The 23,643-nt window shown below is 43.3% G+C and overlaps 2 protein-coding genes across 2 annotated transcripts; one reads left to right on the plus strand and one right to left on the minus strand.

Moving 5' to 3' along the window:
• Nucleotides 1-1,236: 1,236 nt before the first annotated feature.
• LOC101524493 (olfactory receptor 52H1-like) lies at nucleotides 1,237-2,178 on the minus strand. The gene has a single exon (XM_004590095.2). The coding sequence runs from the start codon at nucleotides 2,176-2,178 to the stop codon at nucleotides 1,237-1,239; it is 942 nt and encodes a 313-aa protein (XP_004590152.2).
• A 10,747-nt stretch (nucleotides 2,179-12,925) lies between these two features.
• On the plus strand, nucleotides 12,926-22,352 carry LOC101532545 (tripartite motif-containing protein 5). Its single transcript, XM_004589973.4, has 8 exons — nucleotides 12,926-12,976; nucleotides 16,766-17,254; nucleotides 17,832-17,927; nucleotides 18,581-18,811; nucleotides 19,909-19,931; nucleotides 21,092-21,192; nucleotides 21,465-21,491; nucleotides 21,720-22,352. The coding sequence occupies exons 2-8, from the start codon at nucleotides 16,826-16,828 to the stop codon at nucleotides 22,286-22,288; spliced, it is 1,476 nt and encodes a 491-aa protein (XP_004590030.3). The 5' UTR covers nucleotides 12,926-12,976; nucleotides 16,766-16,825; the 3' UTR covers nucleotides 22,289-22,352.
• Nucleotides 22,353-23,643: the final 1,291 nt, after the last annotated feature.

Raw genomic sequence — 23,643 nt, forward strand, 5'->3', positions numbered from 1 at the left:
TTCAGTGGTGCAAAATAACACAGTTATGCAGGAATGATGCTCATAAGATGTTCTCCATGCTTTGGTAGAGAAGTAAACAACAAGGAGTAAAATTGGAGGACCTTCAAAGAGAATATTTAAGCATGTTAGCTTTGAAAGAAGACTGAAATACTCTCAAAGAGGTTTTATTATCTGTAGTATCTGTATCAAAGAAAGAAAGGCAGACAGACTAGTTAGGGCCCAGTCAAGCTCTGCCTTCAGAGGAAAGGTGAGACTATGATGGATATTTCCACTTCAATTATTTAGAAACACTGCAGACTCAAATATGCAGTTTGGGTGTTCATTTTGTTGGATGATAACAGCGTAGCAGAAATATAGGACAAGGCACATATTTCTGGTTTGAGATTTACGTTTAGTGGTGTCATCTGCCATAAAGAAGACAGTTAAGAGTAAATTCCTTTCACAGGGTGATATAGTATGTTTTCAGGTTTCAGAGAAATTAAGTCTGAAGAGTTTGTGAGTCTTCCAAGCAAATAGATACTCAGTTAAAGAGGTCAGAGTTTAGAACCACTTGTTACCTTTCTTCAATATGTGTGCCTATCACTTCATTTGTGAATCAAATTAATATCACACTCCCATAGTTCTTATATTGAATATTTTGATAAATGTAAAATACAAGATAAGGCTTGTGAAAAAACAAAGTTTAGATTGTTCTTAGAGGCTGCAACTGAAAAAACAGACTAAAATAGAAGCAATTCTATGTAATCTGATTAGGCAAAGAAATAAAGAAGAATTAGAGGACATAGTAGGTGGCATTAATGATATATAGATACTGTTTGGTAATTAGAGTAGAGAGGGTTGGTAACTACCCAATAAAGGAAGACAGGGACTTGTCCTTTACTACGAAACATGAGCAACACACTGGGGAGAGTTACATGTGAGGAAATATCTATCCTCCAAATATCTCAACATCAGCTGTGAAAACAATTAAAACACCTCAGTTTTGGTACTTTTCTGTACCCATCATCCGCTTCTTAGCACAAATACTAAAAAAAAAAATGTAAACAATAAGACACTTGAGATCGAAAGAATTTAGAGTATTTTCTTCCTCCTTCTCCCTCTAGCTTACACTTGACACATTAGTGGAATGCTGACATTTCAAATCAACAGGTGTCACAACTTTATTTTTATTTCTTCCCAAGTCGTAAAAAAAATTACACCAAATAATTTTACCTAAATATCCTCTTCAGTTTCCATTCATTGTTTCTTCTGAAATGAGAAGAGCAGAACAAATTTTTCGTGGATTTGTTTAGTCTTTACTCCATAAGCAATATGATTTAGGGCAGGAGGAATGACCACATAGAAATTGGCAAACAGGATGAGTACATTTTGAGGGACACTGTGTCCAAAGCGATGGGCAAGGACGGAGAAGGCGGCAGGTGTGTAAAACATGAGAATCACACAGATGTGGGACCCGCAGGTGCTCAGGGCCTTTTGGCGGGCATCCTGGGATGAGAGCTGAAAAACAGCACGGAGGATGAAGATATAGGAAACACCGATAAAGATGACATCAGAGACAACTGTCATGGGAGGCACAGCAAATCTGTACCAGATATTGATGGAGATATCAGCAGAAGAAAGCCGAGCAATGCCTATGTGCTCACAGTAGGTGTGTGGGATGATGCGTGTCCGGCAAAAGGGTAAACGTCTTACCAGAAAAACATCTGGCACAATAATCAAGAAACTCCTCACCACAATGGTCACCATCAACTTGACGATCAGCTGTGGGTTGAGGATGGTGGTGTATCTCAAGGAGAAGCAGATGGCCACGTAGCGATGAAATGCCATGGCCAACAAGATGGCAGAGTCCACCACAAAGCTGAAGTGGAGGAAGAACATCTGAGTGAGACAGCCAGAGAAGCTTATTTCTTGGAAGCCAAGCCAGAGGTTATTGAGCAGTTTAGGCACAGTGGCTGTGGACAAGATAAGATCTGTGGTGGCCAGCATAGACAGGAAGAAAAACATGGGCTCATGGAGGCTGTACTCAACTGCAATGAGGTAGAGGAGGATGCCATTGCCCGCAATAGCCACAACATAGATGGCACAAAAGGGAATCCCGATCCAGACATGAAACGCTTCCAGGCCAGGTATTCCAAGAAGGATAAAGGAGCTGGGGTTGTAACAGCTCGCATTGTCCATGGTTTCTTCAGCCTGGAATCCACTGGCTGCAGCGTCCTGAGAATACACCATTGTCAGAATGGGCTGAGCAAGCCAACAGACTCGCTCTACAGCTGAATACTGACACGGATTGCTAAGTTTTCCCCTTCTCTTTGCCACTGATTCCATTTTCTTTGTATATGACTTCCTCATATGTCACTAACAAACCATACAAAGTGTTGTTTTTGAGGGTCAATTTTACATAGTGAAACACAGATGGTTATGATTCCCGTCCCCAGGTAGTGTAGGCACAAGTTGAAAGTCAACAAAAAAAATCAGGCATGAAGAGAAAAGTAATGGTGGTGTGTGGGGAGGGTGAAAATAAATTTATTTTAAAATTATCATATTAGGTGAAGATAAATCACAAGGAAAAGGGAGAGATTATTTTACAGAGCAAATATTACTTTCTCAGACAAAAAGTCTGATAAAAATGAACTGAAGGGTTTAGATAAAATAAGAGAAAGATAAGGAAAGGGCAGACTCTAAAACCTAGTTTCGCAGGGATTGAACAATGGCTCGGGTCAGGTGTGCTTACTGGAATGTGAATATGAAAGAATGTATCTATCATAAAACACAAAGGGATAAGGCAGCAGCATTCCCTGTATGAAGAAGAGGACAGTGATCCCACAAGATGATTTATGACTTCCAACACTGGAAAGTAAGAGTCTGACAAAGCTTCCCTCATCAGGGAGGTTTATCCTAAGGAACGTTTGGCAGAGCACATTCTCATTTCCCAGAGGTAAAATAAAGAAGAGAAAGATTTTGCCCCTAAAGTTTCATGTCTTGGTCACAGTGCTTGGACCCCATCTGCAGAAATTTACAGCTGTACATGAAATGGAGCCCACCTTTGGGGGTGGCTTTTGCACTGAAACTGCTCTGGACTGGTAACTCTATTTCTCTGTGCTGTGTAAAAAGTGTGTTCGAACGGGAAAACAGAGGGAGTCAGGAACACCTGGCACCAGGGACCACAGCAACGGAGAGCTCTTCAAAACGTGCACCATCTTCAGACCACTTTGAAACACCAGCAAATTTAGTCATTTGAAAAACTTTTAAAGAAAAGAAACAGGGAAATGTCCAGCTAGTGATTCAAATGCCTGTGTCCATCTCGGAATAGTCAGCTTCACGCTCTGGCTCCAGCTCCCGAGCCTAGCTGCTTACTGATGCAGGCACTGGAGGGAGGCAGAGAGGTTGAGTTCCCAGCTGCCAGTGTTTGGGGAAGGAATCGGTAGGAGGATTCAGTAGAAGAATCTCTCCTCTCTCTCTCTCTTTCCCTCCCATTCTCTCTCCTTCACATCCCCCTCTATCTCTGCTGTCGAATGAATACTTTTTATATCATTAATTTACAGTTAAGTGTATTTTGTGATCAACTCACAACATCTCTACATTACTCTGTCTGCCAAGGATCTGCAGTGTTTTACCTAAGCAGAGCAGGTGTAATCACCCACCCTGGATTTTATGACCTTTCAGCCGCGTCCCCAGTCAGAACGTCAGTGACAGAGCTTCTCTCTTAATACTGTCCCTGACAGAATCCGTGATTAGGCCAAATGAAGGTATCACACACACTGGAGCAAAGGTAGCTGGTCCCCACTGTGGAGAGGATACCCTGCAAGCGAACACAACCCTCAAAGCCACATGCCTGCATCTCACGCACACTGAACCCCTACATACTCTGAACTTCTATGGAAAACATACAGCAACAAAGTCCTCAAAAAGTCCTCCCTAAAATGATGCTCATATGCTCTACCATGACCAGAAAAGAGGGTAGACTCCTAAAACCCCATGACGGATCTGTAATTTAGACCAGTTTGCAGATCAGCCTCTGCAAACACAGATTTACATCCTCCTAGCAGGAAGGACATTTCCTTGGGGTCACAAGTAATATATTTAATAGGGGAAAGAAATTATCCATGAATCATTAAAACTACAAAGGGAGCCCACAAAGGGAAAACCAAGGTCTGTTGCTTCAGTCAAGCCTGTTTCAATTACATTTATGCTACCCACCCAAAGAACTCTCCCTCTCAATCACTAGTCACATTAGTTGGTCTGCACTAGGAATCAGCAGTTACCAGCCAGGGTCCATCTCCTTAGGAATGTAATTGGTGCCCCATTTCTCCTAAAATCTTCTCTCCCAAAGGATGATACTGATACTGAGTAAACTAGAGACCACACGTGTTGATAAAATAAGAGAGCCAGGGTAGGGTTTTCTTTCTCACTGATAGGCTGCAGTTTTCAACTCACCAGATGTAATTTGTCTTCTTTTAATTTAGAGATTCAGTGGGAAATACTTATTAAAAGAAGGCAAGAAAACTTAGGCCAGGGTTTCTAACAAGAGGAAAAATGAATAGATTTATGCAATTGCCTGTATCCCCAGGAGATAATCAGGTACTATGGGCCACTTCATTTTCGATTCCCTCCTAAGGAACAGAAACAGCCCTATTAACATGTTTCCCTTGAGATGGAAATCAGTTGGGTTTTTTAGTAACCTGTGTATATCCTGTCTCTAGGACACTGATTTGAAAGCAAATCAGAAGTTTCATGAACAATTTCGCAGTTTACAAGCACACACATTCCTGCATACCTGTGTAAGGCCTTCAGAAGGTCATGAAAAATGATTATTGTGAAAAATACATGCACAGGGCCCGGCGGCTTAGCCTAGCGGTTAAAGTCCTCGCCTTGAAAGCCCCGGGATCCCATATGGGCGCCGGTTCTAATCCCGGCAGCTCCACTTCTCATCCAGCTCCCTGCTTGTGGCCTGGGAAAGCAGTTGAGGACGGCCCAAAGCTTTGGGACCCTGCACCCGAGTGGGAGACCCGGAAGAGGTTCCTGGTTCCCGGCATCGGATTGGCGCACACCGGCCCGTTGCGGCTCTCTTGGGGAGTGAAACATCTGATGGAAGATCTTCCTCTCTGTCTCTCCTCCTCTCTGTATATCCGGCATTCCAATAATAATAAATCTTTAAAAAAAAATACATGCACATATTTCAAATATGTTTGCACTAAAATAGACTCAATTTGAGATCATGACACTAAGTTAAATAAGCCAGAAGCATCCCCAATCATACTTCGTCTTTTTTTTTTATCGCAGTTAATGCATAGTGACAGGATAAAAGTTGTATGGATATGAGATCATTTGGTACATAGTTATAAATATTGTTTCAATGAATGGTGCCATTACTTCACAAAATCAGTATCTTTCGCATGTTAGAAAAAGTGGAAAGAAGGAACAGTGAGCATTTATGGGATATTAGTAAGACTTTGCTCCTCTTTGGGTGTTCACCATAGGGGCAAACATTAAACTAAAAAAAACTCATTGATCACTACATTAAGGCATTTTTGACCCGGGATATTGAATTTTTAAAAAATGTTTTAAAGTATTTTTGCAACAAAATAAGCTTGTATTTTAATTCCTTTTACTCATTAGCTTCTTAAGAAACCCTCATACATACATAAACACCCTCTTCAAGTCTTTGTTTTATAACATTGCACGTCTATATTAATACGGAAGCATTTGCTATGCTTTTCTTGTTATGTATTCATACTATAAATGCAAATAAAGTATATTATTGCTCCTAATAAGTCAAGTTTCTTCTAATTTTGTCAGGATTAAGGAGTTAATATGCTCCTTATGTACCTAAAAATAATCTTGAAATTTCCATAAGCTTCAAGGTTTAAAAACTAAAAATGTATCTTTTCTTGCATTTCTGCATTTGAGCAGCCTGACAGAAGTCTACCTAAGCTAACATAAAGGAACTGAGAAGGCTGAGTTACATACTGGAATCTTATTCTTGTCTTTTTAGTGTGTTACATAGTGAGGTTATATTGCTATATGGACACACATGGCCTGCTATCCTACATTATGGAAGGTTGCTGAATTTAGACTCTAAGATGTTTTCTCCAGCTTACTACTGACAAGACAGACCACAGCTGCGAGCATCTATAGGTTTCATTTTCTTCCTAGCAGATGTCTTCATTTCTGAGGGCAGGAACCTCCGTTAAAATATGGATAAAACCATCATGTAAATACATCTTTCCTGCTCTACAGGTCTTTATTTTTTTCTACCTACTTCGTTCTGAAGGCAGTGACTGAGTATTTATAAGAATGTCCATAGAAAGTTGCCAATGAATAACTTAATAGAAACCAGAAAACTAAATAAACAGTGTTCCTGGTAAGTGAAAGATTCAGTCATTGTATCAAGAGGTGTTAGAAGCAACATGTAGCAGAAAATTCATAGTGATTATTTCTCTCCCCCTTTGCTTTGTTTGAGTGCTCAGAAAAGGGAGTGTGCGTACATATACCACACACACACTGTCTCTGTCTCTGTCTTTCTCTGTCTCTGTCTCTCTCTCTCTCTCTCACACACACACACACACACACACTAACACACGCACACAGTTACTGGAAATGCTCACTTTGAATTGCTTCTCTAAACAAAGTTCCTCCAAAGATGAAAAACTTTTGAAATTCTTATGGCCAAGCATGGTTGAGAACATGGTTGCTTGACTAAACAGCTCACATCTTTTTATAGCTCACAACTCAAGCAAGTAAGAGATGGAAAAAAAAATATGTCAATACTCGGGAAGCGACAGATTCCTACTGAAACATCCACCATAGAAACACTCCTCCTCCTGTGTCAGTAAAATAGAACACCACTGCTCTCCTTCATTGCTGAAAATTACCACATCGTTTTCCCACAGTGAGAAGGAGGCGAATCTAGAGAAACAGAACAGATATTACATTATTACGAAAATTTCCAGAATTGAACTACTGCCTCATCTTGTACTACTGTGCATAGTACATTTAAAACTCAGTTAAAATATAGAGGGCTGAACAAGGTGGTGCAGTAGGTTAAAGTGTAGCCAGCAATACCAACATTTAATATTTGTGACAATGTGAAGAATGGTTAAGCAACTTCTTTTTTTTTTTCTTTTATAAATTTTATTGCTGATGATTTTTACATGGCTGATGAGGGTGCAAAGGGTGAATGCTAGAGGAAAGTGGGGGAGACCATTGTTTTCACATTCTCTTTCTCCTTTTTTCTTTTCCTTACTATACCTGGGGAAAGTGAGACAAGGGGAGAAGTCACACCCAGGTTTCCAACCATCCAAGGGTCACCAGTGTGGGGCATGCTCCAAATGTCTTGCTCAAGTGGTTTTGATAGTTCAATAGAAATGAATTGCTGTAGATCTCTCCACTCCAATCATGATGAAATCTGTCCAAAATACTCTGGCTGACTAGTCCACCTCAGAGTCTCCATTTGCCCAGGTATTCGCTGCCAACACTTGGCTGGGGTAGTTAATTGAATTGTTCTGACCGCTGACCTCTGTCACAGTACTACATGTCCTCTTAGGCTCCAATGCTTCCTCCATGTGCATCTGGATATGCTGTTCACTGCTCCATCCAAGCCACTGAGGAGGCTCAGCTCTGACACATGCATTCCACGGTCAGACCATGGGACCTGTGATTCTCTCCATGGTTGGTGTTCTGTGTCCAATGGTTCAATTGGGAGGATGTCCAGAAACCTCATCTGAGGTGATCCCAGACCTGATTCTTGTGTGTACTTGCCAATACAGGGTTTGGCCCAGTTGTTGCCCCAATCAGCCTACGCACATGCTGGTAGTTGCAATTACTGGGTCAGTTCTGTCTCCAGGCTGTCCTATTCACAAACCAATGGGTGCTGCAGCCCAGCCTGATCTTGCCAACCACACACTCAGTCCTCACATAAACCAGTGGGAGCTGTAGCCTAGTCAGGGCAACCCACAATAACTCCCACCAGACCCGTCCCCAGCAATGGTTCCTGTGCTAGCCAGTATAAACAGCAAACTGGTCCAGTCTGTCTCACATCCCATTCCATTCTCATACATGTCAATGGGCATTGAAGCCTAATTCAACTAAACCAGCCCCACTATCCAGTCTACACTGATGCTGGCAGATGCCACCCTCTGTCTAGCCATTCCTGCCACTAGTCCTGGTTCTTTACTCACCAGTCAGAATGACAACCCAAGAAGAGGTACCCATTATCTACTGGGCTCACTCTCACTCCCAGACCTTGTACTCTCCAAGTGGTTCTGCAGTTTAGCTTCACAGAATTAAGCCCCCACCACATGCCAGTATCTATGTTGCAGCGAAGCCCAACCAACCCTCACCTGCTCTGGCATATATATGCATCAGTAGGAATAGTCAACCAAGCCTGTCTTTCCCCTGATCCAGCTCACATGAGCCTGATTGTGTTGTAGCCCTGTGTGGCCTGGTCTGCCCTTATCCCAGCTTTCACGCTCACCAGTGAGAGTGGTGGTCTAGCAGGGGAACCCCACACAACCCTGCTACCAGGTTTATCTTTTACCCCCTGGGTCTCACCCTACCCCAGACCAGCCAGTCCCAAGTCCTGTCCCTCATGTAAACTGATGTGTTGTGGCCCAACTTGGCCTGATCCACACTCCATTATGGTGCCCAGATTTGCCAGTGGCTGTTATGAATTGGCCCAGCCTGGTTCACCCCAGACCTGAGCCAAATGTATGCCAGTGGGGACCATTACTTGGTCTGGTCTGGGCTGCTCCCTGACGTGGTTCTTGCGCATACCTGCAGGGACTGTGTCCCAAAATAGGAGTCCCCAAGCTTGTCCATCAGAACCTCTCCCAATACCAGGTTTTGTGCCCAGTGGTTGGTCTGTGGCCTAGCCTTACTTAGTCTACCTCCTTTCCCGACTGTCCCTTACCTATTTTGGTTTTTAATGTTGGGGGTTATGGCCTAGTTAAGTCTGATCCACCACCCAGACACAGACACAGCTCACACATGGCTCAGCAGGAGCAGATACCTAGCCCAGTCCATCCTTTACCCACCCTGGTTCTCACATGTACCAGTGAGTGTTGGAGTCTGACCCAATCTGGCACACCCAGATCCAATCCACACTTGTGCCGAGGGACACTGCAGCCATGTTCAGACCAGTGAAAAGCCTGACCTCTGGCCCTCGTATTCAAAAGTGTTCAACACAATCCAGCCAGGGTGTCTCCCTTAGCTGCCCAACCGGGCCTGTTCCCAGCCACAGAACTCATGCGTGCCAGTGGTTGCTCTGACATAGCTTAGCATAGCCCCTGACCTGTCTTGGCCTTTGCCTCTGGATGCTGCAGCCTGGCCTGGCCTGGCCCGGCCTGCTCCCAGTTCCATCTCTCACTGGCGGATGCTGGAACCTGATCCTGTTCAATCTGCTCCTATCACTGGCTCATGCAAATAGGTAGATGTGATCCTGGCATGACCTGGGCTCCAGCCTGGTTTCTGCAGTTGCCAGTGAGGCAAACTTTGCTTGTCCTTGCACGATCCACCCCCTTTCAACACCAACCCATACACTTGCCAAAGGATGGACATACCTATCTCAGCCTGCCTATCACCCAGGCCTGAACCATGTCTCAACAACAGGAGCTATGACTCTGTAGGGAGTTTCCCAACTTCTTCCACTCAGCCCACTCCCAGACAAGATCTCACATATACCAATGGGTGCTAAGCCCTTGCCCGGCATATCCTGCCCCTCCATCTCAGTCTTTGTATGGGCTGGTGGCCCAGCCCACCCACACACTGTTTTAGGATGCACATGTGGTTGCTGCAGCCTAGACATGCCCAACCTATTCTCGGCCCCAGGACCTGTGAGTGTTGGCAGGTTCCATGGTCACACCTAGCTCAGCTCATCACCACCCCAACTCTTAAGCTAATCAGTGGAACTTATAATTCCACAGGGTTGGGACCACATATCCCCCACAGAATCTACCCCTGGACCTGGTTCTTTCGTGTGCTGGTTAGTGTCATGGCCCTGCCTAATATGACCTGACCCTGATTCGACATCAGGTACTGGGATCTAGCCCTGCAGTTAGGACCCCAGCCCTAACTTTCATGTACACTGGCATGTGGTTGTCAACAACATTCCATGCTAACAAGCCAAATTCAGGACTCCCATGTGGGTTGGTGCATCTGTGTGACCCATACAGGTCTTCTGCGCTCTTCCCTCCAAACCACTAGGTCTCAGTCCTTTCACTTACCTGCCCACTCAGTTGTCCAGTCATTGATAGTCCCTCAGGATTCATTCCCCAGTTACACACATCGTGGCCTATCCATAGCTGTTTCTATGCAGTAATTTGTCACCCCCACGTCCCCAGAGCTCGTTGCCACACAGGAAGCAGGTGTTACCAGCTGCTTCAAGCACCCAGCACTGTGAATTTCTGGCTCAGGAAGCTGTGCTGCTATTCTATAAACCAAAGTGGCCAGTGGGGTAGAGGGTCATGTACGGGTGCCCAGCCCAAGTAATATGGAGCCAGTGCAGTGAATTCCCAACCATAAGGCTAGGCTGTGAACCACCCCACCAACCAAAACCAGTCAGTGGGGTGGCAGAGACTTTAAAATATTTTCTCTCTAATATCAATACTGACACCGCATTGTGACTTCCCACTGCCTAAATTTCTCTATCATAGAACCTAATATTCTACATAGTCACAGGATATTCAAACTGTGAAATATCAGCAGAAATTTAGAGCATCATGCGTCTAAATCTGCCTTCTCCAGGGCAGGTTCTTGTTTTAATGAATCCTAGATAATTCTACTGCCTACAAAAATCTCTTCTCACAGCAGCAAAGGACCAGCCCTGGGCCCAAACATACCTGCTAATGATGTCATTCACATCCTAGGGACCAAAAAAAGCAAAACATGAGTTAATCATAGGTTCTACACACTTACAATGCTTCACCATGCTCCCACCTGCTCCTGGTGTACTGAAAATGTAAGACTCAAGATAATGATCTGAGCAGGATCAGGTGAGGTTGTCAGCATCCCTGAAACACAGATAGACATCATCAACACACAACATCCCCCCTCCTATACCTTTTATCTTTAATTTAAATTACACATCCTTCCCCATGTAGTCTTCCTCTCTAGGACAGCCACTCTCTAAATCTTACTCTCCTGACTCTTAAACATCTGCAGTCAGGATGGGTAGTGGCATAGATGTTAAAGATAGAAGCCGGGATCATGTCCTGGAACCTCCATTTCCAATCCAACTCCCTGTTAGTTGACCGAGAAAAGCAATAGAAGTTGGCTCATGTGTGTTTGGGCAATTGCCACACATGTGGGAGAACAGCATAGAGTTCCTGGAGTCAGCCTGGCACTGCCCTGGTCATTTTCACTTGATCTTAGCCAAAAGGCCAAGAAGAGGTAGTTTTTCTTATTTTCAAAGTTTTTAGTAAATCAGTAAGTGGAAGGAAAGTCTAACCTCACTCCATACAGAGAAAAATAAATTTTGTTAAATCATCAGATAACAAGAAAGCTCTATTCCCAAAGAAGGCAGCACAACTGCAATGTGCATGTACCAAACTGGAGCACTAAAATCAATGAGCCAAATGTTAATAGATGAGGAACTGGAGAAACTGCAGGCAGTTTCCGGTTTCTGCAATGCAAGATAAAATGATCTAAAAGATGGACTCCCAATCAAATTGTTATATATATGCTGAAAACAGAATGTTGGACCTTCTACAACTTCCATTCCTACAATTTCATGATCAACTGTAACAGAAGAATGATGGACTTGAGTCTGTTGCTGTAGGACCGTACTTTTATTACCATACAGACGAAACAGTTGGGCTAGGCGTAAAGGAGATTGGGAAGGAAATCTCTAAGCTTTACAAACTATCATAAAAATTAATTAAAAGATAAAATGATCATTCACACAAACAAAACAAACATACAACTCAATAAGGATGACTGAGGTAGACTAGCAGATCAGACGTTCTTGTAAAGAATATAGGAACTTTCTGAGAAGTCTTAGTGAGGTCAGGAGGCTACAGGGTCACAGCTCAGCCTTCAGGACCAGGTTGGCACAGTGAGCAGCAGAGAGGAGAGGAAAGCTTGGCTGTGCTCAGGGAGGAAACAGATACCAGGAGAAAATAAAACAGGACCTTAGAGAGTTTGGGGACAGCTGCAGGGCTAACTGCTGTCATGGGAATGTGCAGTGTCTTCATGGCTTGTCCTCCCTGGGGGAGGGAGCCATCCAGAGTGAAGCTGCCCTGCTCTGCAGCTTGGCCATCCATCCTATACATCCTATAGAGCCTCCAAGGGCAGAATCAGGAGCCTACTGATGTTCTCTCAGTATCACTAACCTCGCTCATTCTTCTGCTTGGGCCGGACCTGCTGTTCAGACAAGAACCAGAGGGAAACACCATAGGAAGAACTTCCATAGGAAGTACTTTTCCTCATCCTTTCTTATTACTTGTGCTTTTCAATTTTTTCTTTTTTTAGTCAAAAAAAAAAAAGTCTTGGGTACCATCTGATATCTCAATTCATGAATATATTGTGTACTCTTCAAACCAGGGAAACACTGGTCAGCCTATGGTGAAGATGTCATAATCTGCTCTGTCAATTTTTTAAAAATAAAACAAGCCCATTAGTTTATATCCACCATGATCACCCTGCTTTCCGTAGAACACTAGAACTTTTCTCCTAACTTTGCCTGCTAATCAACCCTGTTCAAGGTGAACATCTGTCAGAAGTAGCATGACACAGTGGCTGAGGTCCGAGAGAACAAGAGGTTAACGTGGGCGTGCCTTTGCTTTTCACTCCCCACCCACAGAAAGGTTCCGCTGTGCCTCTTGGGGAGCCTCTTTCCCGGAAAACCTCCCCAAACTCCACCCTGTCCTAGCTTCACTTCCTCTCCCCTCCCCTCTCCAGGATGTTTACTTTCGTTTCTTCTTTGTTCCTGGACTGCTTTCACCCTTGGCAACTCCTTTGCTGAGGTTACACTCCAGGTTTGGTGAGTAAATCCTGCCCACACCAGCCCCTGGCAAGCCTTCACCCTCCCCCACTGGCGTCTGACAGTGTCCAGAGGGTTTTGTGGAGGACAGAGGTTGGAAAGCTTTGGAGTGACGCTGTTTGTGCTTGGGTGAGTTTGATGTGATTTCCAGAAAGCGAGGAAGAGTTCTAATTCGTAGGCGTCTTGCCACCTAGTCGTGACTGAGGAATAGCAGGAAGAGACAGCTTTAAAAGGGCGGGACCCCTGCAGAGCCCCTTTCGTGCAGGAACCATTTTGTCCTGGCCCAGTCAGCTTGCCCCACAGTCAGAGTCAGCTCTTCTAACAGGGGCAAAGGAGGGATCTTTGGAGACTTAACGGTTTCATGCTGCCATGGTAATTCTCTGGTTTTCTTCCTGACGCTACAGAGCAGTTCCATCCCAGGCTGGTGAGTGTTTGGGCTTGATTGTGGCCACTCTGCCCGCGCTCTGCAAGGAGCACGTGGGGCTGCCTTGCCCAGAGCAACAGCAAGTGAGGCTAGCTCGGCCTCTCAGCAAGCAACTGAGAACCTAGTCTGTTCAGACTGGAATTATAGACGTGGGCCCACATTTCTCCTCCCTCTTTGGCCTTAGCTGGACAGAGGGTGTTCCCAGGACGGAATTTGTGGAATTCTTCATTGGGTTATTGGGGCTGAAAGCTCTCCTGAGGCAGGGTGGGGCAGGTGCATCCTATGGCCATCAGGGGAGGGCCTGGACCCACCTAGCTAGGTTATTCCAGCAACAAGACTTTTGAGATGCAAATACTGGTCTCTGTGTAGGCGTGCTTCTATATTTGTTGGCTCTTTCAGACCGGAAATCCCCGGGTCTTTTTTCTTTTTCCTTTCATCCCTGCTCACACTGTAGGCCAGTGTCTAACTTCCCATCTGACACATTGTTTATCTTTTCCTGCATTTTATCTATTTCAAATGAATTTTATCGCCTTTTTTCCTATTTCTGTGAAGGATCCATTGGAATTTTGATAGGGATTGCACTGAACTCCTTTTCATTGTATTTTTTTTTTTGACATTTCAATTTTAGTTTATACACAACATACAACATACGTAACATAACATGTTATACATAACATCATATCATCCTAAATTAAGGCAAACATGTGGTATCCAACCTTCCGGGACCGGCCCATTTCCCTTAGCATTATGGTTTCCAGTTTGGCCCATTTGGCCACAAAGAACTGCACTCTGTTTTTTACAATAGCTGAGTAGTATTCCATGGAGTAGATGAACCACAGCTTTCCCATCCAATCCTCTGCTTTTTCATTGTATTTTATGGACATTTTAATAGTGCTAATTCTTTCAGTCTTTGGTTGCAGTATATCTTTGTGTGTCTTCTTCGATAACTTTTACTAGTGTTTTATAGTTTACAGTGTGATACTCTTTCATATTTCGTTAAATTTATTCCTAATTGTTTTCATTTTGATGCTGTCAAAAATGAGATGTTATTTACATGACTTCTTTTCAGGTAGATTTTATATGTGTCCAGAAGTATGACTGATTTTTCCTTTTTTTTTTTTTAAGGCTGATTTGTTTTTACCAAAAGGCAAGTTGTTGAAAGAGAGTATATCTGACTTTCCAATAAACATAAATAAATCCTAAAAAAAAAGAATCAATGCCTATATGAGGTACCTGCACCTGTAGCAAAGGGTTAGCCAATTGTGCCGTCACATCAGCCCCATAGTTGGTTTTTTTTTTTCCTCATCAAAGATTTATTTTACATTTATTGGAACGGGCTCCCATATGGGATCCAGTACACCAAGCCCTGTAGTTTCAACACACATGTTTGTGGCCTAATGAAGAACAAATCTGGTCAAAAGGAAAAGACAATTCTTTAAGATTGTGTCTTATGCCATTATTTAGCATACAATGTTCATTCAGGGTTTTTGAACACCCACTGCATATCAGGAAAATGTTTAGTGCTGATTATATACACAAGCTGGGTCCACAAGTTCCAAGTATGAGTGAAAACGCAAACATACTTTTTTTTTTTTAACATTTATGTATTTTTTTTGGAACGTCAGATATATCCGGAGAGGAGGAGAGACAGAAAGATCTTCTGTTGGATGAATCACTCCCCAAGTGGCCACAAAGGCCGGTGCTGTGCCGATCCGAAGCCAGGACCCTCTTCCAGGTCTCCCAAGTGGGTGCAGGGTCCCAAAGCTTCGGGCTGTCCTCAACTGCCTTTCCAGGCCACAAGGTGGGAGCTGGATGGGAAGTGGAGCTGCCGGGATTAGAACCAGCGTCCATATGGATTCCTGGCATGTTTGCGAGGACTTTTAGCCAGTAGGCCACTGCGCCGGGCCCTAAACATACTTTTTGATGTGTCCTGTCAGAGCAGCCTGCTTCTGACCCCAGCCACCTGTTAGTCCTTTGCTCCAGCTCCTATTCTTCCTCTTTAAAAACCGCTAGTTAACCTGCAAAGGGGGCAGAGCAACTGATTTTACAGAATTGAGACTTCTCACTTCCCTGTAGTTAGTCTGTCAAAGGAGTTGTGTATTTTGCTTGTTTACTTGGGGGAATAAAAGACACTATTTTCTTAATACATTTTTATTTAAAAGAATTTATTTCTGTTCTGACATGTATCAAATCTTCTGTTTATGTTAAGTTTATTCTTTTACTAGATGCATGAGTTATAATGTCAGCTCACTTTTTAAAATCTTTTTAAATGTAGACTTTTATTGTGGTCAGCATCCCACTTAATACTACTTTTGTAACCTGTAGATTTTAGTATATTGTCTATTAAACATGTCTTAACGTATTTTTGATTTTTCATTTGACTTCTTTCCTGATGGTTCAGGTCTATGTATCTGTGCATTTCCCAAACCTTCTACTATTGACTTCCCGCATTACACTCCTGGAGTTGTGACAGATAATTTCTATCTTTTCAGTATTGAGTTTGTGAAGACTTTATGCCCTAACGAAATGTATCTGTTCAGTGTAAAATTTCTTGTGTTCTTTAAAAGAACGTCTGTTGTTCTTTGGGATGAAATTTTTTGTATAAAACTCTAAGAATCATTTAGTTTGCAGTAGTGTACCTCAGACATCCTTATCGAGTTGTATGTTTTATTTGTGTGAGTGGTCATTCTTCTTTTTAATTAATTAATTAATGTTCTGTGATACAATTTGTTAAGCTTAGAGATTTCCCTCCCACTCTCCTTAACAAGTCCATCATTGTTCTGTTACAGTTTATTATGAGATTGTAGGAATGGACAGTGGTAAAAGGCCCAACATTCTGTTGTCAGGATATATATAACAGTTTGATTGGGAGTCTGTCTTTTAGATCATTTTATCTTGCATTGCAGAAACCGGGATAATGCAGTACTCTATTGTTACTGCCTGCAGTTTCTCCAGTTCCTCATCTATTAACATTTGGCTCATTGATTTTAGTGCTCCAGTTTGGTACATGCACATTGCAGTTGTGCTGCCTTCTTTGGGAATAGAGCTTTCTTGTTATCTGGTGATTTTCCTTGTCTGTGATCAGGGGTCTGTAGGCAGGAAGGTGAGGTGGGAATAAGTGAGCTGGAATCACAGTTTGTGCTCCACTGCCACATCTGTCTATCCAGTGTGTCTGCTGTCTCATCACTCGCCTTTGTCTTATCTGGGATCAGGAATGAGGAGACACCGTGATACATAGCCACATTCCTTTTCTTTTAGCTTTGTCCTTTCCCTTTTGTGTTCTAATGTTTAGGCCTTAGCCCATCCTCAATTTTTACAGTCAGTATCCTTCTTATGCCTACCTTTTTTACTCTGCTCCTTTTAAGATCCCCTATACTGCAGGACTCTGTGAGCAAAGGATCCTCAGAAGTAGTAGGATCCTGGAGATGGCTTCTATGGCTTCAGCAGTGTTGGAAAACATGAAGGAGGAGGTGATGTGCCCCATCTGCCTGGAGCTCCTAGTAGAACCCCAAAGTCTAGACTGTGGCCACAGCTTCTGCTCTGCTTGCATTACTGGAAACTATAAATCCTCGGAAGCCAAAGACGTGGAGAGCAGGTGTCCTGTGTGCCGAGTCAGTTACCAGCTAGAGAACCTGCGTCCTAATCGTCATGTGGCCAACATAATAGAGAGGATCAAGGAATTGGACTTGAGCTCAGAAGAGGAACAGAAGGTAGACCTCTGTGCACACCACCAAGAGAAACTCCTACTGTTCTGTAAGGAGGATGGCAAGCTCATTTGCTGGCTTTGTGAGCGCTCTCAGAAGCATCGTGGTCACCACACATTCCTCATTGAAGACGTTGTACAGGAGTACCAGGTAAGAGATTCGTACGGAGGAAATAAGGGGCAGGGCGGGCATTTCATGGGAAGTTACTCTGCATTTGGCTTATGTTATCATCAAAAAACTAAGGCCTGTGCAGAGATCTGCTAATCAGGTGCTTACTGGCCAAGACTTAAACACCACCTTGGTGCACACCAATTATAAGAGATATATCTAGAGGATGTGCTCTTGGACAGGAGTAAATATTTTTGTACCTTATGCCATGTGTGTATGCATAGAGATTTTGGTGCCTGAGGAAAAGCTCTGGTTATCCTTTTAGGCAGGGGAGTCATGGGTAAGGTGAAGTTGAAGATCATTCTTTGCTGTAAGAAGAATTTGCTGTGATGAAAACGAGTCAAGGGAAGGCTTGGGAAGGAGATGCTGACTTGCACTGCCTGAGCCTTCAAGAACACGTTTAGCATCTCAGGTTTTCTTCTAACCTGTAGATTCTCATAGGCAACCTCAGAGTCACAGGAAACTCTAGTCACTTCTGCCATTAACTTGATTTGGTCTGTGCTCATCCTGTGGCTCTGGCAGAGCTGCTAGGCTGATCCATGTGATTCCTTTCTTGCAGGAGAAGCTGCAGGAAGCTCTGAAGAAGCTGATGAAAGAACAGGAGGAGTCTGAGAAGTTGAAAGCTGGCGTGCAAGAGGAGATCACTTCCTGGAAGGCAAGTGGAGACCTTTCTCAGGAGTCAGCAGAAATGGGGACTGTGTTGGACTGGTTAAAAAACTTCCTTTTCTTTGTTCTTTGATGGTTGATAAGAAGTTATTGTATTTGTCTCTGGTAGTATGCTAGACAACTTTCTTATAGTGATGCAGAAATCCTGTCTTGCATCAGGGTTGGCCTTGGTCATGGTACCTAAAGAGGATTGCTTTTGAAAGTCATGCAGAGGGAGCACTAGGAAAAATATGCTTCTCCTAGAGTGCCTTTTCTGGGCCTGGCGTGGTAGCCTAATGGCTAAAGTCCTCACTTTTAATGTGCTCAGATTCCGTATGCACACCGGTTCTAATCCCGGCAGCCCCACTTCCCATCCAGCTCCCTGCTTGTGGCCTGAAAACCTAGTCAAGGATGGCTCAAAGCCTGGGACCCTGCACCCAAATGGGAGACCCGGATGAGGCTCCTGGCTTCAGATTGGCTCATCTCTAGTCAATGCGGCCACTTGGGGAGTGAATCAATGGAAGATCTTCCTCTCTGTATATCTGATTTTCAATAAAAATAAATAAATCTTTATTAAAAAAAAAAAGAAAGAAAGAAAGAAAGAATCCCTCTTCTGCTTCTGTCTCCCTTTCTGAGTGCCTCTCTCATTTCTGATTCCTGCAGGATCAAATCCAGGGTGAGAGACTCACTATTGAATCAGAATTTCAACAACTGAAAGACATTCTGGATTCTATGGAGCAGAATGAGCTGCAGAAGCTGAGGGAAGAGGAAGACCATATTCTGAGTAGCCTGGCAGAGTCTAAGAGTCAGCTGACCCAGCAGAGCCAGCTGTTGCAAAATCTCATCTCAGAGGGGAAGATTTACTTGATGAGGCCATCAATTGAGATGCTGCAGGTAAGACTTGGAAGGAGGTCCCAGCATCTGAGATTTGGAAAAAGGTGACAATATTTGCTTGTCTTCGGTGATTCTGTGGTCTTCTGTGATTTCCATGATACTTGTAGAATTCTGTAGTTCTCGTTCAGTGGATCGATGCAGAGATTGTAAGAATTATTGCATTGTGCAGAGCAAGGGAAATTCCATTTTTTGGAGTTTATCAAGTACAATGAAACTTTTGACATTGGAGAAAAAATGTCAATTTCCTCAGCTGAGGGGCAAAGAATGAGAGATCGGGAGAGGCTACCCATCAAACATCCACAAGGGCTGTGGTTTGGCCAGGACAAACAAGAGTGGGAATTTGATTGAACTCTCTTACATGGGCTTCAGATACCTAATTACTGTTGCATCCCAGGTTCTACATTAACAGGATGTGGGGGTGAAGATTCGGGCCTGGGAAGAAGGTGGCTGCACCCAAGGCTAAACACCTTCTGCTAGTCAGTGATGCTTAAGAGATACCTGTGCTCTGTGATCCACGTTGGATACCTTTTCATTACTCACATTGATCACAGGCAAGGAATTTGATGTATTGAAAAACTTTTTTTGTTATAGTGTGGGAGTGAATTAGACATTTTTCCCCATTTCATTGTTTCTTAACCAATTTGGAAAGGGCCAGGCTGTCCTGGCTGAAGCCCAGAACTCCAGCCTGGTCTCCCATATGGGTGAAAGTGACCTAAATACACAGGACAACTTCTATTCCTTTTACCTATCCACTATCAGGGAGCTAGATTAGAAATTGAACAGCTAGCAGATGGCACACCCCACCCCCATTAGAATGCCGCCTTCAATCCTTACCACCTATACCACAACCCTTCCTGAGTTAGATAGATCTACAGTGTGGCTGTCCTATGGAGGAGGGCTATGTGTGGGAAGATAAAAGGTATAGGAGGGGATAATGTCTATGTTTGGGGGATGTTGACAGCCTCACCTGATCCTGCTCAGATCATTATCTTGAGTCTTACATTTTCAGTACACCAGGGGCAGGTGGGAGCATGGTGAAGCATTGTAAGTGTGTAGAACCTGTGATTAACTCATGTTTTGCTTTTTTTGGTCCCTAGGATGTGAATGACATCATTGGCAGGTATGTTTGGGCCCAGGGCTGGTCCTTTGCTGCTGTGAGAAGAGATTTTTGCAGGCAGTAGAATTATCTAGGATTCATTAAAACAAGAACCTGCCCTGGAGAAGGCAGATTTAGACGCATGATGCTCTAAATTTCTGCTGATATTTCACAGTTTGAATATCCTGTGACTATGTAGAATATTAGGTTCAATTGGAAAATTTAGGTAGTGGGAAGTCATGATGTTGTGTCAGTGTTGAAGAGAAGATATTTTAATATCAGACATCTTTGTCATCCTTGGGACATTTTCTTCTTGTTCCTCAAGATAGGTCTGGTTTTGCACAAAAACAGGTTTTTTTTTTTTCTTTTGAATACCCAAAGATGTCCAAAATAAAGATCTTGTATATTTACATTTTTTTCCTTCTGGGAATGGAAGGGATCAAGTGGTCTATTTGAATAATCAAAACCGGATTGTGTCTCTGGGAGTTTGGGCGCCCATGCAAACTCTTCGTCCAGCTTAGTCATCACTTTCTTTAGGTGAAAAGTGGGGAAAGTTGTCATCTTTGGGTCTAAAATTACTCTCTTCCATGGAAGTTTCTGAGTTTTTCCAAGCACATGGAGTTCATATGAGTATCAGTTTGGTGTTTATCATCTGTGCTTTGTCACATGTTCCCAGTTATCACCCCGACAGTGCTGTGTCTCAGGTGTTACCTGAGGGCCATGCTCCATTTGGAACGTTCTGTGTAGATGTTGGACATCTCCAGATAAGAGGCTGAACTTGACAGGTCTCCAACTTACAGGAGCCAGGTTCTGCAGCCTTACATTCTGTTGCCTGAAACCTGGGCATGGATTCTACCGTATATTAAGATTTTCTTTTCAGGTGCTAAAATTTTGTTTCATTTTTGTCCTGAAGTCTATAATCTCATCATCATCTTCTATGAATGTCGATATGCAGAGTTGAAGTTTATTGTTTCCTTTTAGAAAGGAGAAACAGGTTCTGAGAAATGAAGACCTGTGCAAGTTCACACTACAGTAGGTGGGAAAGTGAACTTTAGTAATGGAGAGTATTTACTCTCCCTTCTCAGGATTGTCGAGGGAGAGTGTCCGAATGCATTATTGGAGTGAAACGATAGGAAGTCAGTGTCAGGTCTATGCTGGATCTGGAGTGTTTTTTTATTTACCAGGACTAAGACCTTCACTCTGCAGAAGCCAAAAACTTTTCTGAAGAAACAGAGGAAACCATTTGAAGCTCAGCATCTGAAAAAGTGGATGCAGAATTATAAAGGTGAGGAGAGGCAGTTGGAGCTGTCTGGCTGTGAGCTCCTGGTAGGCAGAGGCCGCCAAGTGGGAAGGAGGGTTGATTTGTAGATATGGGCTGAGGAGAGGGGAGGATGGGCGCTGTGTGTGGATGTGATCTTATAATGGGAAACCCTCAGGAGCCTGAACCATCCTTCCTTACCAGCTCCATCATGGTCTCTTGTCCCCTATCTAGAAGAACAAGTGGATCTCAGTGAGTTTTCTTGCTTACATCTGGTGTTGTGATTTTTGTCGTTTCAGAGCTGACAGATGCCCAGCACCACTGGGGTAAGGAGATTTCACAGTATCATGAGCCACCCTATTATCATCTTTTTTTTTTTTTCCGGTTACCATCTTTCAGAGTTCTGCATTCTAGTAGGTTTCAAGTTTTGCCTCTTTCTCACACCTCTGATCTTCCTCCCAGCCCAAACTCTCAAGTATTTCTGAATTTTTTCTTAAGCATGACAAAATATAGGTAGATCATTTCCCTAACCTGACACTGTCATTTCTCTACAGCCAACGTGACATTGACTCCAAGCAACAATCCGAATATTGTCATTTCTGAGAATAAGAGAGAAGTAAAGTACACTGAGTTTTTCCATGGAAATGTATCTTTTGGCTTTAAAAGTACATATAATCTTACAGGGATTCCAGTTCTTACAAGGCCTTACTCTGAAGGCATCTTGGGCCACCCAGCTTTCACATCAGGGAAAAATTACTGGGAGGTGGATGTGTCTGAGAAAACTGCCTGGATTCTCGGGGTCTGTCAACCAAAGTTAGGCCCAACACAAACACCGTTCTTTCCTCAACAAGGTTCAAAATACAAACCTGTACATGGCTACTGGGTCATAGGATTACAGGGTCAGTCTCATGTTTTTTACGAGAAAAATCCCATTTTCGTGACCTTGACAATGCCTTCTCGTCGCATTGGGGTTTTCCTCGACTATGAGGCTGGCACCGTCTCCTTTTTCAGTGTTACACACCCAGTATATCTCATGTATAAATTCTCTGGATGTTCTTTTTCTAATGAAGTTTTTCCATATTTCAATCCTATGACGTGTCCAAAACCCATGACGCTTTGCTAGTAGAGCTCTTGGCACTTCTGTGTCATTCCCTAGTTTGGTGCAGTATCTCACTGTGGGGTACATGTCTTGCCATTTTAATGACCTTTTCTTTTGAAGATATCTAGTTTTTTCATTTGAATGTCTTTCATGCACTAAAAGAAATGGCTCCTAACCTGTTTTCAAAATTATTTTCTCTACTTTAAGAAATACAACAATTTGATTAAACACTCACGTTATTTTTTTTAGCAAACTGCAAATAAGTTTCCTAATTAAAGATTGTCATCAAATTCACAGCCATGTTATCTCCTTTTTTTTTTTGTAATATTCTGTTTCATTGGAATTCTCTAGCCGTGTTTATTATATGAACTATTCTTTTAAGGCCTTATTTGCCAGGTTGAAGCAGGAGTCTGGCATTCCATCAGCTCTCTTACGTGTGTGTAGAGGGTCCAGGACTTGAGCCATCTTCCTCTACTTCCCCAGGTGAAATAGCCTGGAGCTGGAACAGAAGTGGATTAGCCATCCTTCCCATTGTCACACATATGAGATGTCAGGGCTGCACTTTAACCTACACATTGCTTACCCCTCCATTAATTTTGAAATTCAGGTCCAAATTTTATTAAGCAGAGTAGTACAAGATGAAACAGTAGTTCTACTCTGGAATTTTAATGCTAGTGTAGGTAAGTGTTCTGTTTCTCTAGCCTCACTGTCATTGTGGCAAAAGGATGTGGGAATTTTCTGGAATGAAGGAGGGAAGTAGTGTTCTACTTCACTGAGGCAGGAAGGGGTGTTGCTGTGATCAATGTTCTAGCAGGGATCGGTGGGTTTTGTGACGATATTTTTCTTCCATGTTATTTACTTTGTTGTGGGCTGGAAAAAGATGTGAGCTGTTTAATCAAGCAGCGTCTCTTCTCAACCGTGGTTAACCATAGGAATTTCATGGTTCTTCAACCTTGGATGAGCTTTTGTTTAGAGAAGGAATTCAAAAGTGAGCATTCCAGTGTGTGTGTGTGTGTGTGTGTGTGTGTGTGTGTGTGTGTGTGTTGGGGCTGGGGGGGTGCCTATATGTACATTATTTATTTATTTTTTATTAGAAAGTCAGATTCCAAAGCAGTGACAAAGGTCTTCTGTCTGCTGGTTAGCTCCCTAAGTGGCTGCAACATCCAGAGCTGAGTTGTTCTGAAGACAGAAGCTTTCTCCTTGTTTCCCACATGGACGCAGGGTCCCAAGGCTTTGGGCCATTCTCCACTGCTCTCTCAGGCTGCAGGCAGAGAGCTGGAAGGGAAGTGGTGTAGCCAGGATATGAACCTGTGTCTGATGGGATCCCAGCGTATGAGGGTGAGGACTAAGTAACTGCTTGGGCCTGTGTAAACTCCTTT

The sequence above is a fragment of the Ochotona princeps genome, chromosome 4 (assembly GCF_030435755.1).
Source record: "Ochotona princeps isolate mOchPri1 chromosome 4, mOchPri1.hap1, whole genome shotgun sequence".
Taxonomy (NCBI): Eukaryota; Metazoa; Chordata; class Mammalia; order Lagomorpha; family Ochotonidae; genus Ochotona; species Ochotona princeps.